At 39.2% G+C, this 19,818-nt stretch overlaps 1 protein-coding gene across 5 annotated transcripts in view; it reads left to right on the forward strand.

Moving 5' to 3' along the window:
- The window catches only part of rsrc1 (arginine/serine-rich coiled-coil 1), a 157,867-nt gene that overhangs the window by 56,384 nt on the left and 81,665 nt on the right, over nucleotides 1-19,818 (forward strand). For all 5 annotated transcript variants that reach the window (XM_042338941.1, XM_042338942.1, XM_042338939.1 and 2 more), the window contains 1 exon segment: nucleotides 8,850-8,886. In XM_042338941.1, the coding sequence (XP_042194875.1) occupies nucleotides 8,850-8,886 (37 nt within the window).

The raw sequence follows: 19,818 nt of genomic DNA on the forward strand, positions 1-19,818 counted from the left end.
CACCGTCACTCATTAATGCTGGCCAGTGCCGATCGAGATGCAGTGCAAGACAGCCTCGGCCTAAACTGATGTATTGCTCAATTCCTCATTGAACATGAACTGAACAAATTAGTGTAACGTTTGCTTAAAGACTGTCGAAGAGAAGTCAGTTACTGTGTAGGTTATACATGGTCAGCACTCTGCAGAAGTCACCAATTAGAGTGAATGAATAATCAACTAATGTGAGGTTATACCACACTCGACGTCTCTATTTTGTAAAAAGGCTTTTTTTTTTTATCTTTTAGGAGAGAGGATGTGTTCGTTCTAGAAAGCTTTATTGTATTGTTCGCTACGCTTCAGGTCAGCCCAGCAGGTGGCTCATCAAACTGATTAGTTTTGCTGTATTTTCTGGGCTTGTGTGTAAGATTCTAAAATACTGTAACTGTAAACAATATGTCATTTTTACTGGTAGAAGAATTAAAATCAATCTTAAAGGATTCTGACGTTACTGTTGCCGTTAACAAGATTATTCCTATATTTAGATTACTTATGTACATAAATTAGTGGCAAGGATAAAATCTCAGCATTATTCATGTGAGTTAAAAGACTGACAGTGATTTGTTTGAGGTTGGACAGATTTTAAGAGTGGGCTGATGATTATTGGCAGCCTTCTTGACCAATAAGAATAACTGTAAGTAATCTCAACAGCTGATTGACATCTGTTGATGGACAGTAATGGCTTTTTTCATTCTTTAGGGGTGGATGTGTGTGTGTGTGTGTGTGTGTGAGAGAGGGGGAAAAGAACAATTACAATAATGTTGAACCTAAACACATAGAATTTTTCTATGGTCCTAAAGGAGGCTCCATGGTATCCCATGAAGGAGTCTGATCTTGATGAGAAAGCCATTGCAGTTATCCATATATGCTGTAAGAATGAAATTTGACAGCAGTCGTGAGCAGTTAATGGGTGGACTGCGTGAACTGCACATACCTGCTGCACCAGGTTAGAGGGAACTCGCTGAATGCAGAATTGCGAAAGCAAATCACAGTTGCAGTCAACTGATTCCTATGATGGTGCCCATTTGTGCGTTGGTGTCTTTATTGCAGATGAGCGAATGAATGTATGCAACGAGTGATGGTATAATTGGCATCATGCGGTGCATTAAAGTCTCTGCTGTTTCAAATCTGAATAAAATGTTTACAAAGCAGTCAGGCTGTAGTAAATTAAAGAACATTTGCTGATTTGCAGCATGGTTTGATACATTTTTTAAAAATCTAATGGAGTTTACAACAAAGAAAATGTTTATCAATTTATTTTTCTATTGGCCTGCATATGTTAAACAAATCCCCTGTTTTACACAGACCAGCTGTTCACTTTCATCCCAAGCGTTATACTCCTTTCTTGGAGTCTTCTGTCAGTATTTATATCAGCTCTCGCCTCACAAACTTTTATGTTCCTGAAACAAAGAGGATAAAACGTGATCAGCAAGTGCAATCTGTGCTTGTTTTGCAAGTGTGGAAGTTAAGTGGGTCTCGGTTTTGCTCAGAGAGTGTTATCTTGGACCAGGCAGGGTTGTACGTGGTCCTAGGTGACTTTGGAAGACATTTTTTAGTTTGGTCAACAAGGCATCTGACACACACAGAAGCCCAGAAAGATACCCAAACCAGACTAAGAGTTTTATATACTTGGCAACTGTGTATGGAAATGGAGTGCACACTCTGTCCCCAGAGGGACGCATCCAATTACCCAATTCTGGAAAGTATTTGGTGTCAACTATCTCACCCGTCCCCTGTATTACAATACGTCAGTACATTAACACAGTGGGCCACCCCGTGTGTGTTTAACAGCAAATCTCTTTGTTTTTGTTAAAAGCAATGTTATTAAAAACATTAAGATATCAACTTAGAGCTGAGATCATACTTTACTGTAACTTGGATAACCAAGGTTTATTATATGTTTGAGCCATTTGTCTTCCCGGTTTCCAGTCATTAAAAATGATCAGTGTTCTGCCAGGGTCAGGTGACTTCAGGTGAGGAAGTCATCTGTTGTGAATAACTGTAGACATGTGATGTCAGGGGAGCATTTAAAAAAAAATAATCCTGTGTCCTGTCACTTATTGATGCAATACGTTCAAGGTCCAAAGGAGATCAGCGCCAGGTTGCTCCTTAAGTCACCTTTCTTTGTCAATCCCGGTTGTAAATTAATATTTATTTTTTGCTTCAGTTTTCGCTCATTAGCCCTCGTCTCCAGAAGATCGCATCTTGGGTATGGTTTCGTCGAGTGGCCACACAGTCTTCATGTGTAAGGCAGTCAGTAAAGGCAGATTTGATCGTTGGACTGATTATAGTTGAATATGATCATGTCCACACAAGTGCTTCTAGGAGAGGTCACCAGATACAGTAACCCTTAGGGGATAGACTGGGGACTGTTCAAACCTTGCACTGTCCTATTTTGCGTGGTTTGACAACACAGCATGCGATGAAATGAATTGTGAGGGGCTATTTATTTTACGACATGAGGAGAAGCTGTAGGACAAATTGGCGTTTGATTTGCTTCTCTCATTCCCATTACTTCTGTTCCAAATAGTGCATTCTTGATCTCAGCTTGGTGCTTATGCACCTTTGGTGGTTGGTGGGGGAATGATATTGACAGATGTGGGAATGGAGTCGGCTGCACAGCCTCACCGGTGGAGAGAAATTAAAAAAAGATTTACATTCATCTGCTTCCACAGGGAAACAGGAAATTAACCTGTGTTTTCTGTTAGTCAGTATTTTTACAGGCAAAAAACGCTTGCTAGATAGATATCATTGATTTGTTCAGTTAGAAGACAACTAAATGTCTTGATGAAAGAAGGAACATTTTTTTCACAGTAAATATATTTTGTCTCTGTTTGTTAAGTACTTTACAATGTGTTAAATGCTCTATTACACGGTTGATGAAGCTTGAAGTTGCCTGTGATTTTCTGTCATCACTGGCAGGCTCTCCCATGGACCAACATCACATTTTTACAAAGATTTTTTTTTAAATTAGATGTCAGGGATTGAAGCTTTCATACCATAATGCATCACTGATGAGCAGTGTGCTAATGGGCGACCCTGTTAGGTGGAAATCAAATGAATGGCTTTGCATTTTAAATTTGCGGTGCTTAGCTTGACTGACTATAGGCGTTTGCCTTAGCTGTGAAAGACGGGGAGATAATCGCTTAAAAAAACTAACAACAATTATTTGAAACTTGACCATGAATGACAATCCAACTAGTGTTCTGTCGTTAATTAATCGTGTGGTGTGTGGAATTCAGGCGACAGATTAAAGGAAACTATCTCAGAGAAATTTGGTAAGACTACGAAGATAACAGTAGCCTTCAGAATTAGTCGATAATGATGTCGGCATGGGACTAAGAGACTTGGTTTGGAGCCTCACAGTTCCCTTGACATGAATGATACGCTAGACATTTCCAATTTGCCAATATTGACTGCAGCAAAAGCAATGCATTAAATTTAGCCCTTTTTAACACTTTTGACTTGTTTGTCTGCTTTTGCCTAATTAAGTGTGGAATAAATAAGGCTTCCTTGCTGGCAAAAGAGCAGTATTTTTCTCCTTGTGTAAGCAATGCTTTTTCAGGGCCTTGTGTTTTTTTTATATTGCTTATTGTTAGAAGGCCGATCAGCCTAATGCTCTTTCATCTTTCCAGACCGTAAAATAAAACCCAGGAAGCAGATGGCTTTACTCACTTGTTTCAGACGTCCTATGATGGTGACGTTAATTAAAAAGAGAAAATTTGTCTTCTGTGGGCAAATAGGAATCTTGTACCCTTGTGTGCTAAGAGGCTGATATCTGATGCAGATAAGCTTATAGAACTCTGCCTATTTAGGATTCTGATTTGATGTTAAATAATATCTATTCATGTTTTTAGAGGACTTGGTTGCTCACGTAGCTGATGAAAGGCAGTTGTGGATGATGTTTTATTTCTACGTAGACCTTGCTGTGATTGAAATTGACAGATGCCGTGAGGTTTATTTAGGGCAGGCTCAGTCATGTCTCCATAAGTTTCATAATCTCTGACTTATGAATGTTAAACCAGTACATTTCCTGCTTCAGAGCTTCGTGTTACACCAATATTACTATCTGGGCTGCTTCAACTACAAATTGGATGAACAGCCCCTGACACTTTTTCAATATTATTACATTAAACCAAGTGGATTTTGATTGATAACCTAATATTCAACTAATGCAAAACATCAATCATGGCAAGTATATTAATTATTTAATATTGCAGTCTAATTCAGAAATCGATGTGCAGCATGAGAGAAAGGGAAACTCGAGGTTCCCTGCAGACCAAAGGCAGAAGATGATAAAAAAAAGGACTGTTGTACTCCTGTATGCTTGTTCGATACAAATCTTTATTCATTTGCCAATAATCTCTTCCCATTTTCCACTTCAGGACCATTTTATCAGTTTTGAGACCCATAATTGAATTAGGTCTGCTTTCAGCACAGGGGAAGAAGTTGTATAAATATTGATGGAGTCATGACAGGGGCAAGCCTGCAGACAGACCACTGATAGGGCAGTCTTCATATGCCATTAACTGGATGCTTCTTGTGAACTGTCTTCAACGTGATGTAAAATGTTCCCTGTTAATTGCTGTTCATTAGGCAGATTACACTGTATTGTCACTGCAGTAATAAATCTGAACTAAACTGCACTAATTTGTCTTTGAAACAATGAATTGTAGATCTGTTTCTGGTTTATCGCAGAATGAATTAAATATGCAAATCGAAAAGGTAGTCATTTCCCAAAGTGCATGAAACTGAAGACAAATTGAATCAGTTTTTTTTAATTTTAGGAAAATGTGTGGCAAATTCCATAATAATGGTATATTTTAGTCAAGGTATATAGTGACATATAGATCTAGTTTTGCTGGATTGAAGGGTTAAATCCTTTGCAGAGATTGAAACTGTTTTTGTATGTGAGAACAGGTGAATGAGTTTGTATTGAACGGGAATTACATTCAGTATTTAAGATATTGGGTACACAGAGAAAAGGTAAATGTCATGCTTCAAAATATTGATTCCTGCATAAACTAACTTGGCAACGCAGCGTACAGTCCAGCTCTGTAACGGAATTGAGTTTGCAAGACGGCACAATAAAACACGTTAAAATCTGTGGATTGAATTCTCTTAATAAAGTGGGAAATTAGAAGTAATTTCATGTTTTTCGAGATTCCTTCGGTTTGGGAGAATTGTAATGTCCATGGAATTTACCATAAACCAACAACATGTAGGTAGGGAATACATTAATATGCTGATGTATTGTGCCATTGCCTTCCAGAACAGGTTGACTGCCAACCAATTTACAGACCCTTCTCCCCGAGACTTGAGAAAAACTTTGATAGGGATGACTATCCTGTCAGTATTGTTGCTCAATGCACACCTAGAGTTATCCACTCAAATCTTTTGGCCCTGTTCTTTTCCTGTAATCTTCAATATTAGTTGTCGCCAGGTATATATGCAATTCCCTTTTAAATTGCTGTTACGCACTTGGCATTGGTGGTATGTTTCTATTGTTTTAATTCTATTCTGAGGTATACATTTTGTTGTTGGTTGGGAGCACAGTGGCAACAGGCAGTAGCTGTTGTGTTTCTATTTGAGATGCAAAATGTGAAACAGTTCTTAATATCTATTACTAAAAGGCATCCTTGTGGGGAAAATGCTTTGGTGAAGCTTACCTGCTGTTAGTGCTAAATGACATCTAGAAATCGTTCCACTATTTAGGCTTTGAAGAGAAGAGAATCATGTTCTGATGTCAGGACAATTGGTTTATTCTCTTTCACTTGTGGAATCTTTCGAAAAAGCTTAACATGACAGTTGCACCTTTGAAATTATCCAGAATCTTTTACATAATATATATATAAAAAAAAGCTGTGGTGTATTTGCATTTCCATTGACATCTTTGATTCATCTGCCCAGATGATGTTTTTACAAATTGGATTCTAGGCCAGAAATGTTTGGTTACTTTGCCCTATTAAAATGCCTGTTCCTCGCTGTGCAAATATTGTACACCATCATAAATCTTTAACCTGCTCAGACTGTTCAGGGTAGAAAACTTAACATAGTTTTGCACACATGCGTTTTAGTTTTCATCAGCCTAATATTTGATGGGGAGCACTGATGGATTGATAGCCTGTCCTTTCACCTCTAAAGCATAAGTTTAAATCCATCTTCGAATCAGGTTTCTGCTGCTGTTGTATTATGAGGAGAATCAGTTTAGACTTGGTAGACCTTGGTACGACTTTAGACGATTCTCAGTAGGCGTTGTTCCATTGAACAAAACTTGCCATAATTCAGTCATGACTTAATTTGCAGTCTCAACCAGAGAAGCTGGAGAGCTGGTAAGGGAAGTGAAAAATTTGTATTCATTGATGCAGAAGATTTTAAAAACAAAGTTATCTGGTGCTTTTACAATTTGCTGTATTAAATTGTAGATATTTTGTTGTCGAAAGGTAAGAGTAACATGGTTTGAATGTTACTTCTGTAAAACTATTTATTAAGAATAAGCATTAATGTTATGAAGCACAATTGGACAAATTAAACTGCTTTTTTATTGAAAAAATTAAAAGACACCGGGGGTCATTTTCTGTCTTATGGTGGTAATTTACAAATCCATTTATTCATTTGCCTCATCAAGAAGAAAATAGTGAACAGAGCAGCATACTTTTGGATCTGCGTTTGAGAGCAGCAAAATAAACTATTTTGATCATACTATACTCTGTTCCTCCATTGATACAGGAGAGAGAAACTAGACTGATCCCCAGTATTAGAGAGATGAGCTATGAGGAGCAACAAGATAAGCTAGGACTCTTAAGCCTTAAAAAGAAATGTCTCTAAGGAGAACTTACAGAGGTATATAAGGTACTTAACTGGATAGAGAAACTAAACACAGACCAATACTTTCAGATATACCAAGGCAGCAGGATAAGATGTCGCAGGTTTCAAGTTGTCAAGGGCAATTTAGGACAGATATTAAGAAGTATTTCTTCACACAGTCAGTAGTCAATTTGTATTATTATCCATGCAATGACAATAATAAATGGTGCAATGACTGAGTTGGATATTTGCATAAGAAAACAAGAGATCTTTGCTAATTCAACTTGGGTGGTGATGATCAGTTGTCCACATTGTTGATTAAAATGAAAAGCATAAACCTATCGAACGATCAGGCAGTTCATACACAATGCCCAAGAGAAATTGCAATGGCAGCAGCTATCACAGCATGAGGTAACATTTGTTTTAAAAGGCAATATTCTAGAGAGAGCAACGAAGCAGGTCTTTGTGCTCTATTTACTTTGTGCTTTTCCAGTGAATAAATCCCCTGAAATTGCAAACTTTAGAAAATCTAATAATGGTTTGAAAGCGGTGTTCAATAAATCAGCAGCAAGCTTTTAAGTGTAAATCACAACCTCGAGCTCTTGTTAACAAATTCAGGGAAACCTTGAGGGCTGGGTTCAACGTCTCAACAGCCAACGTCTTAGGTCATCGCTGACGTCACTTCTCTCACCTTGGGTGCCGTGTGCAGGAAAAAGTGATGTTAGCATTGCTTTCTCCACATCGCACTCAACACACAGGAAGTGAAGACAGCAGCAGCCTCATAGCCTGTTTTGAGGCTGGCTCGTCAGCACTGATAGCCTGTTAGACAGCTTTCGATGAGCACAGGTCCATTATATTGAAGGCCGCTATAACTGCGTCCCCGCATATTCATGTTGTCCAACTGCGCAAGGACCCTAAGGGCTTTTTTATTATTGTAACTTTTCACATTGCCAATTTTCTCTCTCTTACTCCTATATCTGATGCCCTTCTAGTGGGAATTTCACCCATGCAATTTTCCTTGCTGTCTCACAAGCCAATGTGATGATATCAGTGAATGTTACCCGTGGAGGATACTTGTGTATGAATGTAAAGTGCAGTGCAAACTTCACTTACTCAGTTGGAAGTCCAATGTGCTTGTGTTTTACACCAGACTTGATGAGCAACCTCAACACCCACTTTATACGCGGTACTTTTTGGTATAAAAATCACAGATTAAATCACATGAAGGAAAATCTTGCTTGTGTTCAGTTGTTTTGATTTGAACTCTGGTCAGAAATTGACCCACTGAAGAATTTTTAAATAATCATTTCTTAATGTTGTGAAAGAGCCCAGTCACACAACTGCTTATTAATGACATTAAAAGATTAACACCTTACAGAACTATCAAACTGCAGAACTATTCTGAGCTCCCAGATCCCAGCTATTGTGAATAGGAGTGGGAAACATAAAACTGGCTTTGTTTATTGCAAACCACAATACCGTTTTGCTTCCAACATTATAAACTTCTGATGAAAGGTCATCGACCTGAATCGTTAACTCACTTCCATCTCTCCATAAATGCTGCCTGATCTGCTCAGTGTTCCCAGCGACTTCTGTTTTTATATTAAAAGCTTATTGTTAGTTTCTGTTTATTGCATACATTTTGATGATGGGTTTAATCTGTGCAGATACTGAGTTGAAAATTTCCAGATTATTTTCCCCTACAATTATTAGCCAATACATACCAGCATTGTTGGTATTTTTGCTTTTAATCTCAAACTGTTATTAACTGTTTACAGGAGTGTCGATCTATAATTTTGTAGTTGAACTCAACAAACATGGGATACGGTTATTTAATTTGTGTATATATAAAGGTAATGTATAACAGCTTATCTTTGCAAAAGGCTATTTCTTGTCCGCTCTCAGAATTCTGTGATTAATTTCAGTGTAATTTGGATGCTAGGACATAGGTATGGACATTCCAGAGTACTGGACTATTATTTAGGTCTATGTTTTTCCTTTCACAGGGATCCTGGGAACATCAAAGCGAGATTAGAACATCTGGTAAGTTTCATGATTATCTCTTGAACATTTGCATCATCTTTTGATATCTGTATTCTAAATGAACACTTTTGAACAAGCTTTGAATACCTAGCACTGTGAAAGGAGTCGATTTCCCAGAGGACCAGCCTTACTTTTCTTATGTGCAAGGCACTCACACTTCCATTTATCTCTGCATTCCAAGGGAATTAATTTTTTTTGTTATAAATGATATCTTTTTGATGTAAAGATGAAATAAAATAGACCCATCGCACAAAAGAGAACGTATGGAATGTATCGCAGCAAAATGGCAATGGAAAAGAGTGTGTTTTTTTTTGTTTTATTTAATTTTTGCTTTATTTCTATTTTGAGAAGAGGCTGTGTAAATTGTCTAATCGAGTGAGTTCAGGTCAAATTAAGGGTGGCCTTGGTCGTAGGATGCTTTATTTTACTTGTATTGATTATACGTGTAATGCACAAAAAATCCTGAACAAAATGTACCCCCTTCCCCAAATTCAAATAACTGCCTTTATAATGACATTCAATGCATTTCTTTCTAATCAATTATATTTTGTAAAACAATTCGAGACGTATTTTTACGTGAAAGCTGCAATGTAAATGCAAGTATTTTCTTTATAATCAGTGAAATGATCTTTTCTGGTCCAGCTTATTTGGAGGCAACTGAATATAGAGAGTCTTAAAAATGTGAAATGGATAAAGAAAGGTCATTTTCCAATCAAGGCTGTTGGTTCCACATTTTTTGTCTTAATGTGGAATTATTCAATTCATTCAGTGTCCTTGGGTGAAGATCTCTCCTATGTCCTCCAGACCCCTGAGTCTTGAAGGTAACACGTTGAAACTCCAGAATCAAAATGTCAGTCCAGCTTTACAGTCTGCATAATGAACCCATAGAACAACAGAAATGTTGTACGACACAGTAGCAGGCCATTCAGTCTTTTTTTTTATTGTCAGGTTGCCAGGCAGAAAGAAGGGAGAAGCAGTACAGGAATTCATCACAATAACCAGGTTATAGTACCTAATCATTTCCATATCGATAAAGCTCAAAGTATAAAATCATTCATTGGGTCTTATTAGGAATAGTCTTGGCCCTTCACAATTAAATTACTCCAGGTTAATGACTGTTCAGACAAATACAGCAGTCTTTCATGCCAACAGCCATTAGTTGAATGACCAAATAATCTGGTACATTTCTGGCCAGGACACCAGAAGAAACTACCTGCTCTTTCGAATCGTGTCATGGGATCTTCATGTCCATTTGAAATGGAGTGATGGCAGATGGCTTAAAGTCTCAGCCAAAACATCAGTGTAGCCCACACCGAATCCTGCCCTGGAGTTCAGACTAGACTGCGAGCTCGCATCCACAAGAGATATTACAGGCTTATGGAACTGGCGTGACCGGTATCTAATCACTTTGGTGGTTTGGTGCAATATATCCAACAGACAGGATTCATGCTGTGTTTTGCACACCACTGCTGTGAGCTGAGATTTGAATGTGTTAATTTTGCGTTGTACAATGCCAGATATATTTTGCAAAAATGTAAAAAATCATAAAAAGTTGTTGAAGAACTTACAACAACATGTCAATGGCATTATGTTGGAAACCTAGAATTACATTTAACAAATAACCTCTTAGTTAATCTCTACTTAATTGTTACCAGATACAGTACATTTCCATATCAATAACACTCAAAGGATAAAACCATTCTTAAGTCTTTTTAAGAAATCTGCTCAATAGCAAATGATAAAAGAATTGCACTGTATATTTTTAAAATATAAAGATACAGAAGTATTTAATAACTGTTGCTTCAAAAAAATTGGTTCAAATAAATTATGAATTGTTGTACTGTGTTTACACATCAATCAAATCTGAGTTTTTAAATAGGAAACAAATCTGGAAAACATACTTTAGAACTTTGTTATGTTGGAAATGCGGAGAAAACTACAATGTTAATTTGAGCAATAATCCTGGGAAATAGAAACAGAAAAGCAAATTGTAATTTTATTTTATATGCAAATAAGAGATGGATTATTTTGTATTAACCAAAAGCACAAATAATATTGCCTGGCAAAGCTCTAAAATGATCCTATTTATTCCGACGTAGCCATAAAAAAATTGTTATTGTTTTAAAAAATTGCGGGGTTTGCATTATCAATTTTTTAAAAAAAATTCTCCCTGATTTTTTTCCCTCACTCAGCCTGGATAATAAACCAACCGCAGTGAAAAGGGCCTGTGATTATGGCACTCAGAGCCAGGCACTGTAAAGTGTTTGAGTGTGTGCCAAGGATGATTATGGGGAGGTACTTAATATCAATTTTCTATTCCCCACAGTGATAAACTGAAATTAGGAGACTTAGCGAGGTGTGGATCAAGAATATGAACCCACGGCCTCCCCATTTCTTAACCTGAGGGGCTGGTCCTATCTCCAATCGAATTATAAAGTTAATATTATTTTCAGTTTGTTTGAAGTTATTGAGCAGCTATTATATAAATCAAGATTTGTTTTCATAATACGAGCAGAATACACACAATACTGCAGGCACATTAATTTGCGGGTTGCTTGGAACTGATTCTAAGAATGTTACACCGACAATAATAATAATTCTGCATTTGGCGCAGAAGATCATCAAGTCAAAGTGTCTCAAGGTGCTTTACACTGTAAAGTCTAGTGACTGTAGGTGAATATTTGTAGGTGAAATGGAAGTCAATTTGCCCACAATCAATAATTGAAGTGAATGATCAATTATATATTTGGGGGATTGTTGGACAGAATAATGGGAGAAACTCCCTTTTCTTTTTGAAGAGTACCATACAACAACAACAACAACAAGATTCCATTTATAGAGCGCCTTTCACGTCAGGAGGACATCCCAAGGCGCTGTACAGTTGGGTCAGGACCCGAGCAGGGGGGAAATGGTCAGGGTGAGGGGAGGGAAGGGAGGGAGCGAGGAGGGGGGAAATGGTCAGGGTGAGGGGAGAGAAGGGAGGGAGCGAGGAGGGGGTCGAGAGGGGAGCTGAAGGCACGGTCAAAGAGAAAGGTCTTGAGACCGGCCTTGAAGGAGGAAAGGGAGGAGGCGGCGAAGGCACTGGGGATAGAGTTCCAGAGCCTCGGGGCTGAGAGGCTGAAGGCCACCGATGGTAGGGCGGTTGGGGCGGGGGATGTGGAGCAGACCGGAGCCAGAGGAACGGAGGGTACGGGCAGGTAGGTAGGGGGATAGTAGGTCGGAGAGGTAGGAGGGAGCGAGGCCCCGAATGGCCTTGTAGGTGAGGATGAGGATCTTGAAATCGATCCTCTGGGGATGGGGAGTGGAGGCGAGCGAGGGTGGGAATGAGGGTGAGGGCGAGGGTGGGAGTGATGTGGTCGCGAAGCCTGGTCCGGGACAGTACACGAGCTGCAGAGTTCTGAATGACCTGCAGCTTGTGGAGGGAGGTGCCGGGAAGGCCGGCGAGGAGAGGATCTTTAACGTCCGTGCGGCCAGGCAGTCAGGACCTCAGTCTTATCCGAAGGACGGCATCGTCGACAGTTCAACGCTCTTTTAGGACCACATTGGAATGTTAACCCAGAGCATGCACTTAAAATCGTGACACGGGGCTTTGAACCCTTGATCTTCTGAGCCAGGCTCACAGTGTCGCGTACAGCAGTTGAGTGCAGAACATGAGATTTTGCCTTGGGACGTGATCCTGACGTGAAAGGCGCTATACAAATGTTATTGTGATCTGGATGAATTCCTTGAAAGTATCACCCAGGGTGATAAGATTTTCACACCTCAGCCTTCTTTTCCTTCCAAAAATAGCAATTACCCCACTTCCTATTTTAAAATTAAAAGTCTATTGATAATCAACTGACTGGGCTTGTACTTGCATCAACCGTGGAGGGTTTCCTATCGCTACTTCGTAATAATTGAGAGAATTTAAGGCCCTGTTACACTAAGGCTTGGAATAGTTCTCTTATCATTTTCTTGTCGAAGAAGCTCGCTTGTGTTTAATATCTATATTGTATTCTAAATTGGAGGAACATGTAGAACAGAATGTTGTGAGCACACGTCCATCCTTGATGGCTCTGATCAAAATGCATGTTCTGATGAGTCGGTGAAACGGCTTCTGGAACCCGCCGGTTCAGTGTTGAGATTCAGTTAAGGTTGGTTACGATCACGGAAACATGGTGCAGATTAATAATTTAATAGCATCCTGAACATGAGCAATAAGTGAAACGCCTATATGTGTGTAGAGTTAACTGTTGGATATAAAACCTGTGTTTGTGATGGTGTATTGATTATTACTACTACCTGCAGTCGAGGACGTCAGCCTGCAACACAGTCGCCTGCCTCTCATCACTATGCACACCAGCAAAACCGAGATCCATACCTTTGCTTTAACATGCTTGTTTGTTTTTAAATTTGAATGCATTTGCCTGATTGTTAAAGTATTAGTTTTAACAGAATATTATCTTTATTTTGAATCTGTATCATTTTAAGTTGATGAGTGTTTTTTTTTTTAAAAAATTGTTTGGGTTGCCTTTTATTAAATGAAGGTTCACGGCAAACTCAAACAAAGTTGATTTTTATTTTCCAATTGCAGAGAAAATTGTGTATTTTTTTATCGCAAATGAATAATTTGTGCACAAAGAGTAGTTTGTTAGACATCAAATCACATAGAAGAGGTTTTTAACACTGCTGTCATTGATTTGATGACTCATGTGCTTGCTGTACAATACAAAGCTTCACTCAAATTGAACTACATGAGTCACTTTTCACAAATGAAACAGAATACCTATGGCTTAATTCTCAGTTCATGGGAACAGCAAGATGTTTCTCCTCAGATCTTTTGCATGAAGATTGTCATTGAAAGTTTTGGTTTGATGGAAGTATGCAGGTTGTGCTTGGACTGCAAGTGACCAATTACTGAAGTCAAAGGCCTTCTCTTACCTGATGATAAGTTGCAGATCATTCAGAACTCTGCAGCTCGTGTCCTCTCCAACACCAAGCTCCGGGACCCTATCACCCCCATCCTCACCTGGCTACACTGACTCCCCATCCCTCAGGGGATAGAGTTCAAAATCCTCGTCCTCACCTTCAAGTCCCTCTACGGCCTTGCTCCTCCCTACCTCTGTGACCTGCTAACCCCACATCGACCTGTCCCTCGCCTGGCTCACCCCACCATCGGCAGTCAGGCCTTCGGACTCGCTGACCCCAGCCTTTGGAATTCCATCCCACAGTCCCCTCGTCTTGTTCCCTTGCCTCCTTCAACACATGTCTCAAGACCCTTCCCTTTGACTGTGCTTTCAATCATTCTCCTACCCCTACCCTTCCTGCCCTGCACCCCTCCTGATCCTAACCCCCTGCTCGGGTCTAAATCCCTGACTGTCCAGTGCCTTAGGACGTCCTCCTGACGTGAAAGACGCTATACCCATGTAATTGGTTGTTGTGGATGGTTCTAAATTTTCTTCTCAAGCTCACAGTATTTATTAGATACTTGCTGTGTTCACCTATAAAATATACAGTATATCCTGTGAAGCGCTTTGAGACATCCTCCCAACGTGAAAGGTGCTGTATCAAATGTTGATTGTTCTATCCAAACTCCTGCAGGACTTAGAAAAGATCTTGAGAGGTGGAAAGTTTTTTTTGGGGTTGTTTTTCCCCTCTCTCTCATTATAGGGTAAGTTGAATGTGATCATGGTGAACATAATGTCCAGGTTAAAATATATGTTTAATGTGATTCCCTTCATGAGAAAGCACAGAAGTTTGGGAAGATCAGACAGATGTTCCTAAAGTTCTTGTAGGTAGGGAAACAGAAAAGCCCACCCTACTGAACTCAATACAGTCACATTGGCTCCTCCCAGTAACATATGGCATTGGAGAGACAAGGAGGCTATGCCCAGGTATAATATTAAAGCGAGGATTCTAGTTATAAGGAAAGATAATTTGGGGGAGTATTATTAGCACGAGTATTTTGAACCAAAAAGTTCGGAATCTTAAAAAGGGATTGATACTAATTGTCTCAAAATGATAAGGTTCAATTCCCAGGCAGGGTGAAGCCTTAGGCAAGTTTCCTTACTCCACATGCCTCTATTTACCTAGCAGTAAGTAGGAACCCAGTAGTTAGTCGATTGGTGGATCGCTTTTCTAGGGGTTAATAGTCCCTCCCCCCAAAAAATAATAATTTGTTCACTCAATCCACAACTGTTTGTGGGACGCTGACGCCTTTCGCCCACAAAATATTCCGCCAAATCCCATATCAGTATATTCTGTGAAGCGCTTTGATACGTCTCGAAGGTGTGATAAAGCTCTATGTCAAATGCAAGGATTATTATTATTGGGCATTCAGCTGATGTTTGTGTGTAGCACAGTGGATTTTGCTCCTCACAGAGTGTATTGACTAACTTGTGCATTGGCTAAACTGGATTGCTAACCGGAGGGGTAGGTGATGGTATTTGTGAAGAAGTGCCCTCTTTAACGTACTGTACTTCTGCCCTTAAATTCTCCCCTGTTTGGGAAGTGATCATGAAGACTATAGCTCAGGCAGATGGCGTTGATGTTGATAATGACCTTAAAATGTGTTTGTTGTGTTGACTGATGAATATTAATGCTCCACCGGGGTTCAAACAGAATAATTTTGTCAATCTTTTTGGGTGGGGGGGAAGCGTCCTAATCCTGATGTGCTGATCAAGGAAGCGACTTGTGTGTTCCTGTAGTGTGAACGTAGACCTTAAAAATGTGAATCTGTAGAGACTTGAACCTGTATTCAAAATGTGGGGCAAGTGGACCTTCCTTATTTAATTTTGGAACAGGGGAGAAGGACCTTGGATGATAGGATTGAAATCAAGTCTGGAAACTCTCTGATTCGGGGACTGTGACCCATGAAGTAATTACAAGAATTACATCATAATTGTAATGTATAAAAATTAGCCCAATTGAAGGATGTTATTTAGATGGATTATTGTACCACTTTATAGGATTATTGCAGTATATGATGTTAAACTATCTTTGTGACAAAGTGGATTATGATCAAATAATTGGTTATTTCTGTATTAAGAAAAACCTTCTGCCAATTTGAATCCTGTAGCATGAAGTTTGTACGTTTTCATTGGGGGCAACTTCACTAATTCATCCCGTATTCATGGTTGTTCTTCAAATGCTCTCCATTCACTGCCAAATAAATGTATTTAAGCGTGCTTTACCTTTGCTATATGGAGGCAAGTAAAAGCAATGTACTAAACTTAATCTTGCCGGGATTTAAAATTCCTAAAATCAGGTTTTTCCTGTATTGTTTCACAGTGGAAGCATGACAGTAATTGAACGCTTTGTAAGCTGTGGAGCCCCCGACTGTCATTTCTGTCATCGATGTGGTTGAATTTGTACGTTTGGGTTATTCTTTCAGTTCAAAAGATCTGACCTTATTGTCCCTGCCCTACTTGAAATGTGGACGAGTAACCTACCACTAATAGCTTGTTTAGCCCATGAGTGGTTTGTCAGAATATCATTCCCGGTGCTTGCAGTACAGACACTCCCGTTGTTGGTACATGATAATCAATAACCAACAACAGGTGCTGATGAAAGCTATCCAGAGATGCTGCTGGAATGCCTTGAGGCAGGGTGTCCGTTCATGTGGAGGTGAACAAAGTTTCTTTTAAAATAGCAACAGATGGCAATCTAGATTGTGGGTAATTAAATCCGTTTATACTCGTGGTGCCTTTCCACCCCCCCCCACCCTTCAAGATGATTTTGCTGTTTTACAGTTTGAAATGATTTTCCATTGAAGAATTCTAATCGGCATTCACCGAAGCTACAGCAGAAATCAGTAACCAATTTGAAATGCATTAGCACTTACCTCATTAAACAAATGGAATGCCACATGTTAAAGCATGAATTGTCATCCATTAAATACCTTAGATTTCATAAACATAGAAACAGCAGATGGAAGTAGATGAATAAAACCACTGTCTTCCATCTTAATGTGCAATATTCTCTGTATCATTAACGATTCATTGATTTTATTCGTTAATATAATTGAAAATCATAGAATTTTAGAGTGCAGAAGGAGGTCATTTGATCCGGTATGTGTGGGCCAGGCCTGTAAGGTTGGTCCTTTTCATTCCACTTCTGCCATTCCCTATTCTTCTTATAGTTTTCCTTTTCAAATATGTGTCCAGTTTCCTCGTTTAAAAAAAAAACTTTTTGGATACTGCCAAAGGAAGGGCTTTTCATTTCAATGTCCTCTGTAGATTTAAAAAAAAACTGAATCTCCATTTTATTTTTGGTAATCATTGTAAATCCCCTCGACTTCCCGACTCACTGACCAGTGGAAATCGTTTCTCCCTATTTACTTTATTGAAACCCGCTGACAATTTTGAATAGCTCTATCTGGTCGTCTATCAACCGTCTAGTGAAAACAGCCCCAGTTTCTCTTGTCTCTTCTCATAAGTGAAATCTGGTATCATCCTGAACACAGTCATAGGATGTGTGTTTGTTGTAATATCCATTCCCTGCAGTTGTAAGAGGCTTTCCAGCAGGTATCGCTGACACGTGGTCAAATCAACTGCAGCAAATTCCCTGTCTGATGCAGCTAATGTTCAGCATAATTATATACTACACAGTCAACTCTCTAAATATCAGCCACAAAATACACAGTCAATTCACTTTACAGTATATTCTATGAAGCGCTTTGAGATGTCTCAAAGACGTGATAAGACGCTATGTCAAATGCAAGGATTATTATTATTGTTTTATTAGAATTATATTTCAGCATCACTTTGGGCTGGAGACTGACCACTGGGTTTCTTTGGGCTGTCTTGAAGCAGTGAATACTTCCAGTTGGGGAAAAAAAGTTTATTTGCTTTTGAATGGTTTAGCCAAGATATGCTGACGGGTATGTTGTTGTATGATTCTTTTTCACTATTGTTGTGCGTGGAGCACTGGAGCATTGCGTGACAGAGATTCGGATACAAATCTGCTGTTGCTTGATGAAGAATTGTTCAAAGTTTACACTGACAGCCTCCTCTAAGTTTTCCATTTTAAATCTGGCAAGATTAATCAGTTCCGCTTTTACTTTGAATAAAGTGATTCCATGTGCAGGATATGTCAAAAAAGTGTTTAGCGTCCTCACTTCCTGAAAACGTAATCAGCGAGGTGCTTTGAATTTTCAAGTTATTCTTCATAAATAAGAAAGTATGAACACGCAGAACATGATGACAATCTGCAGCTGTCAACATCTGTCATAGTCAGAGATTTAGCTGTGCTTTGCATTTGGATCATTATTTCTTCCTGTCAGGAGTTGTAGCACGTGATGGTTTGAGTCTGCTTTGTTTTGCGTATTTTAATTCTATTTTAGGTTTATTCTTCTCTCGCGTTCTTGCTCGACCTCCTTACACCCTGCATGCTTGTGGTGACGTTGATGGTCTGTGGATTGCCTTGCGTAAGGCGACAGTTCAATCGAGGTGACCGTGTTCTCCCTGCAACTCCTCTCATGTGCCGGGCGGCCTCGCTGGAAAATTGACCAAAGGCAACCCAGCTATCAAGTGAGAGAAGAATCGAATGCCGAGATGAAAAGAGGGGAGGAGAGAACATTCATGTGAAAAATTAAATGTTTCAGGGACGGCTAGCTCTTGAACTTCAGTTTGCTGGCTCTTAGTTGAGAGTGAAGTGTTTGACTAATTGAGGTATTAAGCTCGTTTTGAGATATACAACGAACTAGAAAATGTTGGAATACTTCATCACATTCTCCTCTCTCCCTCCCCCCACCTCTCCATTTCACTTGCTTGTGCCCCATCCCAGTTTGCAACGAGTCCCTCCACCTCTTTCCTCTCGCTGGCTGAGTACACTAAAAAGCAGATGCCTGATATTTAAAAAAAAACTGCTACTCCTCCCGCACACACGGAATAATGAAGAAGATATGCAAATTATTTTATAAATCTTAATATATACTCCAGGACTAAACCTTTGTTATGGAAATTCCCATTCCACTTCTGAGCTTAATTCTTGCTTGCATACGCACTATCTGCAAGCACAAGTAATGTAAGATAATTTGTGAAAACCTACGGAAAAAATAATTACATTTAAATGCACCAATTTAAGGAGCCAATCAAGTAGTTTACAACATCTCTGGCTATAATGAGTGCTAATAATTGCCACATTCAATTCGTAAGTTTTGCCAGTGGAACCTTTACTTCACATTGAGCAGAAGATTTTGTTAAGGGAACCTCAAAATGGAAAGGTATTTTTCAGCCAATCTTTTGGCCATTAGAACCGGCATTTTAAGAAAAATCTGCCCTTGAATTGGTGAGGTCTTGTTTGGTGAGAGAATGGAAACTTCATTGGCATTCAGTGAAAGGGATACTGCCCTCTATTGCCTGTCTCAACGTGCCCTACTACAAACAGTAGTTGAAGTAGAATCTTCAATAGCTTTTGAAGGGCAGTTGGAGATATATTTTAATAGGAAAACTATAAAAGTTTATGGAAAGTGGATCTAAATGAATAGCTCTTTTACAGAGCCGACACAGACACAATGGGCTGAATGACCTCCTTTGCTGTAATATTCCATGATTTTAATGCCAGTTTCCCAGCATTTACTGCGCCAAGAATTCAAAGTGCAAAATACTTTTGTGATTTTTTTTCTGAATAAGTTTTAAAGATATGGACAGTATGTGTACGCCCTGATAAGAAAATGTAACCAGTGTTTTACAGGTGTATTTTTTTTTACATATATTGGTGTTGGAAGGGTTAAAAGTATTGTTTCCATTAATCCCAGCGGTGAAGTATTTTAGTGCGTTCGCAATTTATCCCTTAATGTGTCCCTGATCTCAATCGAGGCGTTTTTGGCATTGTGGTAAATAGGGTTCCCTTGAAGGTCGGAGCAAAAATCAGTGGCTGTCATTCTCATAGCCCCCCTACTGACCAGTTCAAACCAACACACACAGAATCGCAGAAGGGAATCACCTCTTC

Source organism: Callorhinchus milii, unplaced genomic scaffold (assembly GCF_018977255.1).
Source record: "Callorhinchus milii isolate IMCB2004 unplaced genomic scaffold, IMCB_Cmil_1.0 Scaffold11, whole genome shotgun sequence".
In the NCBI taxonomy this organism is placed as follows: domain Eukaryota; kingdom Metazoa; phylum Chordata; class Chondrichthyes; order Chimaeriformes; family Callorhinchidae; genus Callorhinchus; species Callorhinchus milii.